Below are 15,617 nucleotides of genomic sequence, written 5' to 3'. Positions count from 1 at the left end.
AAATGTTTTTTTTTTAAGCCATATCGGACTTTAATGGTTGTTTAAAGGTGTCAGTTTAATGTAATCATTTTTAATAGTTAATGTCAAATTATTCAAACATAAGGATTTATTGATGTTTATAAAAGTCAAGTGAAAATGATATGAGCACACAGAATCTGAACTGAACACGCTGTATATAATATTCTGTCCACCTCCACTGACATTAATGGGAGTGGAAAAACTGTGAACAACTTCCACTGCAATTTAATAGAGTGGCCTGCAGTATAGCCTCCAAAGTGACCAAAGAGCTGAGTCAGCGCCTCTCTGACACAGTCCCAACACAAATGGAATATGATAAGCTTTATATATGTAAGATGTACTGCAGAGCTTCTGTACTGGACAACAATAGATTTACATAGGTGTATCTAACTGGCATCGCGGTGTGGTTTAAGAAATGTAGGTTTTCTATAATCAGCCAGGACAAAGTGGTTTTTATTTCATAACATATTAGGACATATTTCAGGAAACGCTTCTAGCTAAAGTTTTGTCTTTTCAAAGAAGAAACATTAGAGTGTGGGCAGAGTCAGCCAACTGCAGACTGCAGTCATGCAAACTTGCAAAAATAAAAATTGGATTCTGCAGTTTAACCTGTGTTATGTTTTCGACAGGATGTGGAGAAGTGGTTGGTGCTGTGTGAACGAGGACGTCTGAACGAGGACGTCTGAACTTGTGATCCTTGAAACCACGAGCAGTACATGTTTAATGTGTATTAATTTTCTTTACTGGTCATTGCCTAATAACCACAACAATCAACTGACAATTAGGTGAAAAGCTTTAATGTAAACATGACCACCCAAACAGTACGCACATTCATCAAGTCGCATGTGGGGTAAATTATTAAACTTCTCGAACACACAATACGCAGCATGTAAAAGGCCGTAAATGTTGTCGCCCCTGGAGCAGACATCTCTGCGCTGTGATGTTTAGACACACGCCGCTCAGAACACAAGAGACATCACATGAAAGAGACGGCTCTACGTATCTTGAATAACTCAGAACAAAAACAGTGGGGCGGAGAAGATGGAGACTTTAGGGGCAGGAGACTGGGAGAAGGGGGGAACATGGCAGGCGTATGAGCAACCAGACTCCTCCTCCTCAAGCCCCCCCCCCCCCACCCCCCCTCCATCTCCCCACCCCCCATTCCCCCACCCGCTCATAATTAGCGGTTGAGCGTCACTGCTCGTTTTGGGTTACTTTTATTCCTTTTCCCATTTCCATGAAAACAGCAGTGGGACAAAAAACAGGGCCCACATGTGTCTCGGAGTACATCGAGCTCACAATGGGACAATAGTAGAAGAGAAGTGGGGCATGTGAGTTCACTCGGATGAAAGCTGGAGCGGGAAAAACACAGGAATTAGTGAGGTTTTCTCTTGCATGTTTTCAAATCAAGTTTTCCAATTGGATAAAATGGAGTTTGGAGTGGCTGGAACAGCTTAGCGTTGGCTTGGACTGATATACACCACGACAGGCAGTGGAAACTTTTCAACAGGACTCTTTAGGCATATCGAAATCCTTGTCCAATAGCGCTCATGTTCTAGCTATTTCAGCACATTTGACATATGTCATGTGCAGCTCATTGAAATCTTTCTTTTGACTTGTATCTAGCAAACATGTGGGTCTCTGCCTCCATTTGTCATAATTGTAGTAAACATATCCAGAGTTTTGGAAAATCTTCTGACGCATTTCTACCAAAATCCATCTACAAATATTTTGTCAGTGCGTACATGTTCACGCTGGCTGATCTGCTTTCAGTCTCCTGCAGGATGTTTCAGCATGTGGCTACAGTCCTTCTCACTGCTGCATCAGATACTCCCCTTCTGCTCCAGATAAAAACTACACAGATATAATGAGACACATTTGTACAAATCAACACAAGACTGCTCGTATTAATAATGAACGATGAAAGGGTTCGTGGAGGAGAAATACAGGCATTTAGATGAGGAAAATCTACAAGAAAAAAAAAAGAGAAAATCAAAACCAAGGGAGCAAATACTAATAACAAGGACTGATGGGAGGAGAGAAGGATATTTAACTACCCCCCAGACCCCAGCAGAGAGCCTGGGGGCATCTTCCCTATTCACTACACCCTGATGTCAATCATGTTACCCTAAAGAATCCCTCCACAGATGAGTTTCATTTCTGGCTCATACAAGATGATTCCAAGAACAACACAAGGAAATCCTTGCCAAACACAAAAAGCAGAAGAGAAGCTGTGTAGCATGCTTTTTTTTTTTTCATCCCCACCGGCTGCTAACAAATGCAAATACCAGCTCGAGTTGAAAGCTGAGCTCCAAACCAGATACAGCTAATGTTGTCACAACCCATAAACATTAAAACATTTAGAGTTAGAGCCGACTGGGCTCAGTACGCTCCGGTTCCTCCAATCAAACAATGCTGAGATGGTGCTGGACTCGTCTTTAGATCGCTCTGCCATGAACTTTTCAAACATTTAAATCAAATAAAGCCTTTTCTTCAGAGTCAGAGGTCGCTGTAACGCCACGCAGGTCACAGGATAGATTTGAGTGCTTACTGCTTACATGACATCCATTTGACACACTAGTTTCCAAACACTGTCAGAGGTGGCACCCTCACCTAGCTGGTAATGAAGACAAGACTGATCCTGTAACATATGAAATGGATGGAGCGCTCCAGCTGATTATACACCCCAGTCTTCTGGATCCAGCCTGTTAGGCTATGTGGTTACACATGGAGCATTGCCCCAGGGAAGTATGGGTAATTAATGACAGAGCAAAGGTGGCAAGAGTCTGTCTCTGATTGACCTAGTTTGACCCTCACCGCTTGGTTACCATGGTGATTGGTCAGTTGCCCCCCCCCACCCCCTCGGGGGGCCGAGTGAATCCGCGGAGCGACACGGTAGACTGCAGGGTGGGCATGAGTGAACATAGGGGGTGGGGGGTTAGAGAGGAGGAGAATGGAGTTTCAGATGGGTACAATTACACACCATAGCAAAGAGAGGTCCTTGTCCCACCTTTGTTTCATGACCTGAGGGGGGTCACTCGCTTCCATTACCATTCATCTTTGTTTACAGGATTCATGCCCATCCGTGGCAGTAGGGGGCACTACCAATCTACTGTGTCCCCCAAATGTGTCGGTCAGTGGGAGACTGGCCATTATCTCACAAGGGCTGAGCATTCATGATGGGTCAACCAAGAAGACACAAACTGGACTGTCATGTGTCCATCTGGATGGCTAAAAACAAGCTGATACTGCAACGACTAGCTGTAGGGTTTCTTATCCGTTTCTGGTCAGTGAAACACTCTGAATCTTCACAATGAAATCTTCAGACGAGTCAAAAATCTTTCATCTAAGTCAAACGGTATCCAAAGAGGGTCCTGGAATGTTCCTCTGTGTCTCGTCTGAAATGGAGACAAAGACGCATGTCCTGTGGGCTGTGACCTTCCCTGGCCTGTGCTCAGCAGGTAGCGACAAATGACCTGATAGTTAATCTGTCCTGAGGTGGGGCTTTTCTACGGGGAACAGAGGGCCTGTTTGTGACAACAGGAAGCTCAGACAATGTTACCAGGAATAAGCACATTAAAGGCTGCACATGCATGAACGGTTGCATGCACACATGGCTACGCATGCACACACACACCTATACTTGCAAGCACATCTGGATATAGTTTCAGATGCAGCAACATCATGGAAAATAAACAGTAAGCAGTGACATGTAAAAGTGAAGGGAAGGGCAGTGTGCCAGTGAGAGGGGTACAAAGGTATGAAGTGATTCAGCCCTGTCTGGGACACTGGGTCATTGTTGGGTCTCTTGCAAATTCTCGCCATCTTCCTTTATGGTCAGCTTTTTCTACGGCCGTCCTTGCTAACAATCCAAAGGGTGAATGCTGGGCATTGTGGGATTTTCCCAAGTCTGTGGTGTCTTGTTGGAGCGTGCTCAAATAAAGTCTGACGCCAGGAGACCAAGTCAGCAGACCACACTGACCTGATTCACCGGGACTCTTCAAGAACCCCCTTCTGATCGCGTTCCCTAGACCACCACCTCACCCAAACACTGCGCGGTGACAATGCAGCATCAGAGATCTGAAAAAGTTTACTGTGTGGACGATGTCCAAGGAAGATCATTCTGCAAAGTTTGGTCTGAGCAAGTGTGAGAAAACCAGGGTCCCTCTGGCCGAGGCTATGAAAAATAATCAGTGTGAATCCTGCAGAAGCCTCAAAACACACACACACACACACACACACACATACACACACGAAGAAAAAAAAAGTCAAGGCCACATGAAAAATCCTCCTGACATGAAGGGTTCGGACTCAGCAGTTTACTAGCCGCAGTAAACAATAGAGAAAAATATCCGCACATGCACATACGCTGCAAAAGCGACTCTAACTCTGTAGAGAGAAATGCCTTGCAAAAGAGAAAATGTTTAGTGTATTAAACCCTTTATGAGTGCATCTTATTCCCTCACTTTTAACAGCCACAGAGCTGTAGCTCTATAATTCTACAGCTATTAACACCAAAGCAATTCCTATTTGGTTTCAGTTCAGTGGGCTGAGATATAGATTTAGGAGAAAGATGCTTAGTAGAACACTTAAAATGCAGCACATGCAAATTACTATTGAGCTGAGACATGAAGCCAAGTGAGGTTTAATATGAGCGAACTTGATTGAGCCTTCTTGTGTTCCTGGGTTTTTCCAGGGGAGACGGATTGAACACAATCGCAATCCGCAGGATGGCGAGGCGATTAAGGATAAGTAATGCAGAGAGCAGAGTGAGCCAAGCACCTATCTGTCAGAGAGTAGAGAGGTAATGATAACAGGAAGTGAGATGAGTTGGTGTTGCCCTCTGGCCTACCAACCATCACCTCTGTTAAAAAGGTCCCCCCTCTATAAACAGGCCTCTCTGCCTATTAAACAGATAGTACATTAGGCCTGAGCTGTGCAGAACAATGTAAACACAGCCGTCTACGCTGAGACGGAGCGGGGGAAGGAGCTGAGATGGGGGGCTATTCCTGCGTCTTCCTGGGAGTAAACTCCATCACTGCTCTCTTCTGTCCCACTGTAATCCTCTCCAACTAAACACAGGAAGAAAGAGATAGGTAAATAATAACTCACTCTTTTCATAAACTTTATTTTGCAGCTCCGCATTTCCGTCTACTTTGAGCTCTTGCTATGCTTGAAAATACAGTGGTGAGGACTTCAGCGGAGCACATGAGGTCATGTTGACCACGTGAGTCTAGCTATGTTTATATATATATATATATAAAATGTATTTAAAAAGGAATTTAAAAAAAAAAAGGAAGTGCATGATGAAGTCTAGTCTAGAAAAAAGAGACCGCTGCTTTGTTAAGAGTTGATTCTGAACCTCCAGTGGCTCGTTCTGCGTTGCTCCAGGGTTCACGATATCACAGAGGGGGTAAGCAGTGGCTGGATGAGGGAGAATGTGCTGCAGAAACTGGATGGATGGGGAGCTGGTCAGTCCAGGTCAGTCCAGATATGAGGCTGTTAAACAGCGGGGAACTGGAGGAGGTCAATGCTGCACATCTCAGGGCAGCGCCCCGGAGTCATTCACACCCCATTGTTACAAGCTCCGGCAAAAACACAGCGAGCGACGGGGACATGGCGGAGATGGAGTATGAAGGGGAATGTCTGGGATGTAGGGACAGGCTCCATACCCCGGGGAAAGGCCAATTACAGGCTTAAAGCCCCCTGTCTGTCTGTGGCATGCGACTTAGATAAGATGAAAGTTGCTCAGGAACAATATCAACATTTTTCCCTCTGTCGCCATAAGAAATTTATACAGTCCAGATGTTACACACATCACTGCAGCAGTTTGTGGGGATTGGCGTGCTTTCTTACAGCTTTACATAACAGGAGATGACATGGGTTTTGTTGTCAAGCTACTAACATACTGCAGACCTGCAGTTTTGAGCCTCTGCAGGTCAGCGTACGTCCACGAAGGATCAACGGATGGAGGTGAAGGGTCATGGGTCTATAGGCCAGGACACACGGACACTGTCCTGGGGGTTGTTAATGGACTGTGAGGGTCACCAGGCTCCAACCTGGCTGTAAAATAATGTAAAGCACAGACACGAACAAAAAAAGAACAAAATAACAGCCTTAAAAAGAAGAAAAAACTTACTCAAACCCAAAAAGCATAAATTATTATTCCAAAACAGACTAAAGGGACCTCAAGACAGCCCCCATCTGAAAAGATCTGAGGATAAGGCCTGATTCAAAATGCAGTCAGCTCAAAATGATGCAAAACACAGAGGAGGCACCAATTACTGAGCAGCTGCAATCAAAGAGCAGCATTACATGTAATTTTTCCTGAACTAAACAGCTCACACTCTACGTCTTGGGTTTAAAAAAGCTTTTTTTTCTGTGATGATTATGACATAAGGCATGAAAGTCAAGTCAGTTTTATTTATATAGCATATTGAACACAATGTAAGGCAACCAAAATTCTGCAAAACATCGGAGCAGAATTAAAAGAAAGTAGGCCACTAACAAATCTGGCAATAAAAATATTAAAGATAACTATTAAGGAAAAAAACAATATTAAGCCAAAACAATACCCAAAGGCATACTATACATGAGTTGCTATCAAAACTACACAAATAAAAAATTGGGTCTAATATGGATGAAAGCTGATCCACTGTGACCCACTCCGGCATTACACTTACTGACACACAGATCTGAATCCCATAGGAATACAGTGGGATCTGATCCAACAGGATTAGTGAGGTACGGATTAGTTTGCTTTCATTTAGTTCCTCACCTCCACTTACTAGGAAGCCACGAATTTGGACTTAAGTTCATATTCTAGTCCACTCTGACAGATGCTGATGTTTTCAGAATGACTCCAATTTGGATTTTTCTCTGGTATCAAGCGAAGTTAAGTAATGAGGGCAATTTTTGTTGTTGGTGCTATGGAGTTTGACTACTGTAAATTAATGTCAGGGGCATTGGGGTTTGGATTAATAGCTCCATTATAACTCATACGTACACTGTTTGAGACGAAAACACAAAGAGAGCAGAGACAGAGATAAGAAGCAGGCAGACAGTTGGAGTGACCCATGGGAGATGGGGACACACGGCGCAGTGCAGCTTTCTGTCTGAGCAGCGCTGTGACCAGTAATAACTCTGAGCTTGAATGTTTGCAGAGGCATGCCCTGATAATCCCAACGGAGTAAAGCAACAGGCCGGGGTGAGAGAGGTTAGCTCTTCTCTACTGCGCTGCTGTCATCACCGCCATGCTCAGTGATGTGACAGACTAATCAACGGTCGGCTGCACGGCACACTCTGAGACAATTCTGGCTTTAAAAAGTCTGTCAGTCCAAAAAGAAAGTAAAAAAAAAAAGTAGCAGCAGCACGTCCCAAGTGTGTTCTCTCTGGGAGGGATGTACAGTGCTGTACATGTTTGGTTTGGTGAGGCAGAGGCCCTGGCTGGGCCGTTGATGGGGAGGTAGTGTAGCGCGCCTGTGATGTTCTGGGAAGTGGTGAAAGAGTGAGTCTGTTGCCTTGGCTGCACCACCCCTGTCCAGCACACACACTCTGTAACCGCGGGCTGGAGCCCGACCAAGCCTGCTCAATCTGACCCATTCACACTGAACCCCAGCTACATGCCAGACAGCCAGGGCCCAGGGCAGATCGGAGGGGGGCAGGTATGGGTGCAGGCAGGGTGGCAGTGCCAGCCAAGATGATATCTGGCCATCTCACATAAATATAAGTCCTATATTGAGGAGGTAATAAATCCAGTGGCAGCGTGAGCACTAAGTATCACACTAACCGCATTCATATCACTATCCAATTAACATGTCAGCCTCCATAACCATATCTGTGCTCTTTTTTTATTCACCTCCCTGAATTAAGACCCTCACACGCATATTGTCTGTCAAGATAAGGCTGCTGTTTGAAATGTGAAAAAAGCTAATCACATGTTTAGATACACACCTTAACCGAAATCACCACAATTAACTCTGCACTGCATCGTTAGTCCTGGGTGTGTCATCGTGTGGGAGACACTGAAATTATATAAAACTACACTTTTGGCCTGAAAAGCGATTTTCTCTCCAGACCGCTGTGCCCATAACAAAGAGAGAGTGACTGTGAGTTAGAGAACAACTTTCTAACCTTGTCTGGGATTTTATTTGGTTGTTATTTAATGAACGGTTCATGGTGGTAAATGTTTCCTGGTTGTTTTCAATGTTTGTCATTTGTATTACACTACATATAATATATGTATAATATTCCTTTATGTACAGAGAAGTCTATCCATCATCCATCCATCCGCCCATCAAACCATTTGTTTGTCCATCCAATCATCAATCCAACCATCGGTTGTCCTTCCAACCACCCATCAGTCCAACCATCCATCCATCCATCCTTTCATCCATCCGTCTATTCATCCGTCCAGCAATTCAAACATTTGTCTGTCCATCCATCCATCCATGCAACTGTCCATCTGTCCATCTTTTCATCCATCCATCCATCTATGCATCTGTACTTCCATCCATCCACCTTCCAATCTTCAACTGAAAAAAATAAATGGTTGGAGCAGCTTTATGGATGTTGTGTGCGCACCACATCAGATGTTCTGTAAGCTACCAGCCTTACTGTTTTGTTTTTTACTGTGTTCATTTCCTTATAGTTTTTTATTGGTTACAGCATATTCAACATCAAATTTGACCAAAACAACATGCAGTAGCTCAGGAATCATTGTCTTGGTCACAAGGTAGGTACCACAGTATTATATAGAGACAAAGTGTGTGAGTAACGTTTGGGAAAGGCGTGAACTAAGTTCGGCCCTGAACTCGATGGCCTCAGCATGGGTGCTGCCTGCGCCGAGGCCTCAGTGCACCATAGAGACGAGTTGGCCTGAATGAACTCACACTGTCCACCAGCAGTGGAGCGTCCAGCTCTGGCCAGTCATACCCACAGCAGCCCTCACACACTCAGGCAGAGCAAACACATCCTGACCACCACACAGCTGAAAGGCATTTCATCCCGCCATTTTGTAGTGTAATTAACGTCTCTGTCCATGTCGAGCCAAAGCAAAAACCTCACATGGAAATTAAATAAACAGAGGGAGGGGGGCACAGAGGACACACAACTCATTTCCCTTAGTTCCTTAATAAAACTCGGGGCTCGTTTTGATTGCAAACATCAACTCTCACATCGCGCTCAAGGCCTGATTGTGACGTTTGATTCCTGAAGAATGTCGTTTTGAACTCCGGCCAAGTGTTATGTATACTACACTGATGCAAAATACAGCTGTCATTAACAGTCACCATCAGTTTAAAGAGACGCAGCCCGACTTGAGGACGCAGTCACGTCTCTCAAGTTCTGAGACTAAAACGTGCTGTGAGAAAGTTGCTCTGCTTCATCCAGGTACAGCAGACAGGCACGGGGAGGTAAATGAATCCTGGAACTACAAGCCTTAAAGTCGTCTTCCTTTATTTAATAAACGAGTGATGGCCCCAGCCGAGGACCAAGGTTTATGAGGTTGTTTTCAAATTCCAATTTGGCATGAGGCAAGGCTGAGAGCTTGTTTTATTTATTTTTTTCCGTGATTTAGTTTAATAAGTTCCTAAATACTCTGCTGTCCTACTGCTTGCTTTACAGCTCCGGCAATATAGAGAGACTCAACGAAAAGAGCAAGGTAAGAGGGGCAGGAAATAGCTTTAGTATTAGTTAGCTCATGGTTTGACGCCATTCATCTAACTGTGTGTGTTACAAAGAACAGAATACAAGCTGATTACTGCTGAAGAGGTAAAGCAGGAGGTGAAGGAGTGATGACTGAGTGAGCTCTGGCTTTTGATTTATTCTCATTACTCCCCCTCCCCCTCCATCTCTCCATCAGACCTGCTCTCTGACCTTTCAGAACTCAAACACACGTGTACATCCGCCTCTCCCCGCCCCGTAAATCAGACTTCCAAAGGCTCCAAACAACATGATGGAAATCTGGCATTTTTGCTGTGTTTACTCGATCCCAAAGTTTTCCCTACAAACACGACCGAGCTCGTCTATGAAGGGAAGGAATCTGCATATTTTTCCTGTCGCTGTCAGTTTAACACAACATTTTGGCCACCATCTTGCAAAACCACAAGCAGCCACTTACCTGCTGAGTGTTGGAATTAAAACATTTACTGACAGGGGAGATGTAAAAGAATAATTATCAAGTTCATTACCAGAGAATATTCTGTTTTCCTACTGAGTTAATTCTGTCAGTGATATTGTTTCAGATAATAAAAAAAAATGTGTGCATTCTTTAAGTCATTTAATCCACATTCTTCATAGTCTAAAGAGAATTTCTTACATCTAAAACAGGGGTGTCAAACTCATTTTAGTTAAGGGGCCACATACTGCCCACTTTGATCTCAAGTGGGCCAGACCAGTAAAATCATAGCATAATAACGCATACATAACGACAATATTTCTCTATGTTTAAATCATTGGTGAAGGTTTTTGGATGATAAACCCTATTTTAAGGTCTTTCTACAATAAACTAGAAACATAAAGACCAAAAACTCAGACATCAGCCCACTGTTTATCTGCCTGGGCTCTCCTCTGCAGATTCCCTAGCAGCGAGCGCTTCTGCCTCTGGAGCAGACGTCACATTTACGCTGTTTTTGAAGCAATTACTGGATCGATTAAAAAAAAAATTACAAAACGTTTGTACTCATAAACCTCCATATTCTCATAGAAATGCACTTTATGTCTTTCTGTAATTTTCACACTTAGCAAAGTCATCCGGCGGGCCGAGCTGGACCCCCTGGCGGGCCGGATCCGGCCCGCGGGCCGTATGTTTGACACCCCTAATCTAAAATATTACATTATAGTCAAACAGCTTTAAAAAATTTGTCTGTCAGTCTGACATAGTCGGTATCCCATTTTTAAACCGGTAGATTTTTCTTCAGTTTTCGCTGCCTCTTAAAAACACATAATTTTAGACTTGCCTTTTGTTGACTGCATTTCATTTTATTGATTGACTCTCTGTTTTTTGTCTGTTTTACTTCTATTGTATTTTATCATGAAATTTTATAATATATATATATATAAATATAAATGTAAAGCGCTTTGTAACTTATTTTTGAAAAGCATAATAGAAATAAAGTTATTATTATTATTAGTATTATTATATGGATAATAAGTTTGTGTAAGACGAGTGCACACCTGCAGCAGCAGCCTCTCGAAGGCCAGGCAGGTGTCCCAGCGGGGCAGACTGGTGTGGCGGAGCGTCTGAGCCGTGGCCAGGCCGAGCTGGAGCACCCCGCAGTGGCTCTCTAGCGCCCCCCAATTGCTCCGGAACAGCTGGACGTAGGAGCACAGCTGCTCGGGGGTCACACGGCCTGAGAGGAGGGGAAAACGATATGGTTATCATCCGGGCGGAGAAATCTGGAGCCATCACAATTTCATCAATCAAAGTATAGTGTATACAGTATATGCGCATACACTATACTATACTGTATATATATATATATATATTATTTTATTTATATTTTACGTGCCATGTTAAGCAGCATACTAACACACAGTGATGGGAAAAGTGAAACAAAGTAATAGAATAAATATACAATCTTTTCTGAAGCATAACAGCCTTTTTCATAACTATCATAAACTCAGTGTGGGGCAGAGAGGATCGACTGATGCCGCAGAGGACCATAATATTATCTTAATGAGTGAAAACTGCAGAGAGTCGGAGCAGAGCAGAAGGCTGCATGTGTGTGACAGTCACTCTATATGTGCAAGCTTCGTGTGGAGAATTACTGTCACAGTTCTCAGTGAAACGTGTGTATGAGTCAGAGAATGTGAGTGTGTGTGTGTGTGTGTGTGTGTGTGTGTGTGTGTGTTTGGGCACGTCTGCATATAGCCGAGGTGCAACAACACTGATAAGAGCTCCTAAGAGCCCGTCTTGAGTGTGACTAATAAGTGTAAATCAGAGATTTTGTCTGATTATTTATAGAGGCAGCAGAAAGGGGCCCGACTCCTCACACTGTTTCACAAAACTCTGAATCCCTCCTCCTATGAAGATTCACAGAGACACAGCGTAAAGGGTGTAACGGATCGGAGGGGTGTGTGCTGGGTGGCCGAGAGCTACGAGGGACTGGGATAGAGAGAGGGCACACATTAACTCTCCATAAAGCCTACTGCTTCATGTTGGTGTTCTGAACCAGCACCAGATGTGGGAGTATTTCCTGTTGGAATACATGGCCACTGTTTTCTTTAGTGAGGCCAAACACATGACTAGAAGAGAAACAGACAGGCAGGATAAAGAAAAATGGAGCAGAAAGCTGCATAATGCTAAATACAATATGGAGTGCTTGAAATGCAAAGCAACACTTGTCAAACTTTGTTAAACTGGATGGCAAAATTTGCAACTGAGAAATAGTTTCTGAAGGAAAATTAGAGGGAATCATCCAGGGAAGGTCGAAACAAAAACTCATTTTGACAGCAGCTGATCACTAAACCTGAGAGTAAAATACATTTCTGCAGGTCCGCCTGTTGGGAAACATACTTTCCAACGTGAACTGAAAGAGTCCGTGTTGTGTGGCAAGTGTCTACAAAAGGGAATCAAATTTCTTGCTAAAATTAAAGTTGTTTTTTTTTTTTTAAAGAATGAGCTTCAGTCAAGTCTTATTCAGAATCCTGAAAAGCTGTATTGTGAACATATCCAGCCATAAAAATCCTGGCAGTGTAACTAAAGCTTGATGTGCCAACCATAATTCAGCACAGAACCAGGAACTAAGTTCAGAGCGATGACCAAGCATAATTTCACCCAAAAAAAGGCAACTGAGAATGGTACACTGTAGGACAAATGTAATCAGACTTCAGAGCTCAAGCAGACCAGATGAGACTCGGTGAGAAAATGTAACACGTTGGAAAAAAGCACTTAAGAAAGCCACATAAAACCTGTTCTCCATTACACAATCAAACAGTGCTGGCCGAGCCTCAGCTCTTATCGATGTCACTAAACTTCCCTCAAAACAGTTCTGTGATTCCTCAGGCATCTTGTTGCCAGATGCAAAATTAATCTCAGAGACGATCTGTCAGCTGAGCTCTCGTTTCAAACTGTTTCTGCAGTAAGAAAATGTAATGTAAGAATATGCTGTACAACATGTAGTTTTTTTTTCTAAATCTTCCAAGCATGTCCAGACAGACTCTCCACTTCTGTCTGTTAAAAACACCAGAAATTTAAGCATTTGGATTTTCATACGAAGTGTGATGAATATGTTTTGAGACTGTACCTGTTGCGTATGTGCAGCACAGTAATGTGCACGAATCAGGAGGAAGCAATAACTTTCATGAGTAAGTATTACAAGTCAAAATCAGCACCTGTCTTACATGCATTTTTGTGACCACCGCTAAGTGCACATTTGCGTTGTCACAATGAACCTGAAGCTTGAGCAGAGAGCGCACATCAAATCTTGTGTCAAACTCGGGAAATCGGCAATAGAGACCCTTGAAATGCTCCAGAAAGACTACTGCAATGAAGCAATGAGCTGAGCGAGGTAATTTGAAAGGGCTTTGTGTTTCAAGAGGAGCAGAGCGTCACTGACCGAGGCTGAGGAAGGTACGTCAGGTCAACAACCCAACAAAGAGCATGCCGGTGATTTTGTTTGACATTCGTGAGATGCGCACAAATTAGACCCCAAGTTTGAGACTGTCAACCTCAAGGTGAACTGTGGCGCGGTGGTACTTGGGTTCTACAACATGACAACATGCTTGCTAACAGTGTGTTGAAAACAGGAGTTTCTCACCTGCTAGAACCCAATCGTCGCTCCTCACCACCTCTACTCAATGGATTTGACACCTTGCGACATCCTTCTGTTCCCCAAATTTTGATACAAAATTTCAGTCCAAAAGTCCAATATGAAATTGCATATGTGAATGTAGCAGTGGTCACAACAATGCTTGTAACACAGGTGCTGATGTTGATCAAGCAATGTGACTTGGATACTTACGAAGCTTATTGCTTGCTGCTGCTCCGTGCACATTACTGAGCTGAGCTCCCTTCATGTGTAACACGAACACTCTCAGAACTTTGTGATTGCCCCTCGTATTATCTTATCCTGCATGTGTTTGTAAGTGACTAGTATAAAAATATTTTTACTCAGGTCTTCAGTCAATTAGATAACGTGTGCATGAAATATACTGTTCTAAGTAAATGTAATTTAACTCATGACATCAGCATGTCAAGCGTCCAATATTGAAAGGTTTCAGGTATCAACAGTGCTGCAATTTCTGTTCTGCTTCACCTAAGATGGTCGAGAAACCTGAACCTTTTGGCCATTTTAAGGTTCTTCTGGGTATCTTTATTACAGGACCAGCCATAAAACTAATCACATTTTCAGTCTCATGCTATAAACAGTTTTCGCCACTGCCCATTTTAGCCTGATGTGCAGAAGTGGCAATTGAGACTTGGCCATGATCAAAGTCTTCAACAATGCAAAAAAGGGCAGGGGCCAAGAGTGATTTACTCCTGTTACTGGAAGATGACTTGTATTCTAGGTGAACAGGGTTACTCAGAGGCTAAGTGATGTCTGATGTCACAGTGGAGCTGAGTGGTGGCATGTCTCAGCAGCTGGATGGCCTCATAAGTAATTCTACATGGATGAAGGATAAAGGAAGGCTGAGAGACTTCTTTTTATGTACTCCAAGAGGAGGAATGTCCTGGAACTTTTATTTGTGGATGCATGTTGGGGCCCCTTTTTAAAGTGTACTGTACATTAGAGCTGAGGGTACAGGAGGGCAGTTAGACCGCCTCATCAGTCAGACCTGTGTCAAAGAAAGCTTTAATCTACTGTTCCTAGATGGAAATGTATTATCTATTGTGGCACTGTTGAAAAAAAAAAAAAGATATATTATCTGGAGGGTCTTAGTATAGTACCGTGTCTCCAGTCACTGAACTAAGTTTTGATTGTCAAAATAAAATCTACTTATATTAAGGACATGTTGTGTTCATGTTGTTATTGTGTTGTATACTGAAATCTAACGAGCACTTTCACACGAGCCTGTCTGACACTTCAGTTTGGTCTGAACCAAAATAGCAGGTCAGAAAGGTGCCTCGGATCACGGACTGAACCAAACTGAACCTTTGTTCTGTTCGTTTGCAGTGTAAAAACACTTTTTGGACAGTTCTGACTTACAGACCAATCATCAGAAAAGTAACCAGACGAAAAGAAAAACTCATAGTATCACATGGGGAGAGGACAAAGTATTTAATGGAAGAAATCAAAGGTTAATTTAGGGGGGGAAAAAAAAAAAGCCCAAAAATATGGAAACTTATATTCTGAGAGGAAAATAATTGCTGGTGGTAATGCCACAATAATAATAGCGCAATGGCCAAAAACGGAATCTGTTCATTTTTTTTTCTACATTCAAACAGAAAAGGCTCCGGCCCAAATTGACAGAAGGTCGACGTCAGATACATCTCTACAAACCAAACATTGTCAAGTATATGGAGATGTAACGTGATGACGCACCAAAGTTATTAGGATTAATGCTCTGGGGAGTACAGATGCCTGAACAAAATCCAGAATAGTTGCTGAGCTTTTTCAAACTGCACCAAAGAGACGGGCTGATCGACTGATATCGCC

At 43.2% G+C, this 15,617-nt stretch overlaps 1 protein-coding gene across 1 annotated transcript in view; it reads right to left on the bottom strand.

The window, feature by feature from the left end:
• Positions 1 to 15,617, bottom strand: part of scfd2 (sec1 family domain containing 2) — a 100,168-nt gene that overhangs the window by 68,435 nt on the left and 16,116 nt on the right. The window contains exon 4 of the mRNA XM_069150701.1: positions 11,194 to 11,369. Within this exon, the coding sequence (XP_069006802.1) occupies positions 11,194 to 11,369 (176 nt within the window). The remainder of the gene's footprint in view (positions 1 to 11,193; positions 11,370 to 15,617) is intronic.

This window comes from Embiotoca jacksoni, unplaced genomic scaffold (genome assembly GCF_022577435.1).
Source record: "Embiotoca jacksoni isolate LCO1_2020_lvr unplaced genomic scaffold, fEmbJac1.0.p SCAF_16, whole genome shotgun sequence".
Classification (NCBI taxonomy): domain Eukaryota; kingdom Metazoa; phylum Chordata; class Actinopteri; family Embiotocidae; genus Embiotoca; species Embiotoca jacksoni.
This window is presented reverse-complemented; position numbering and strand designations above follow the sequence as displayed.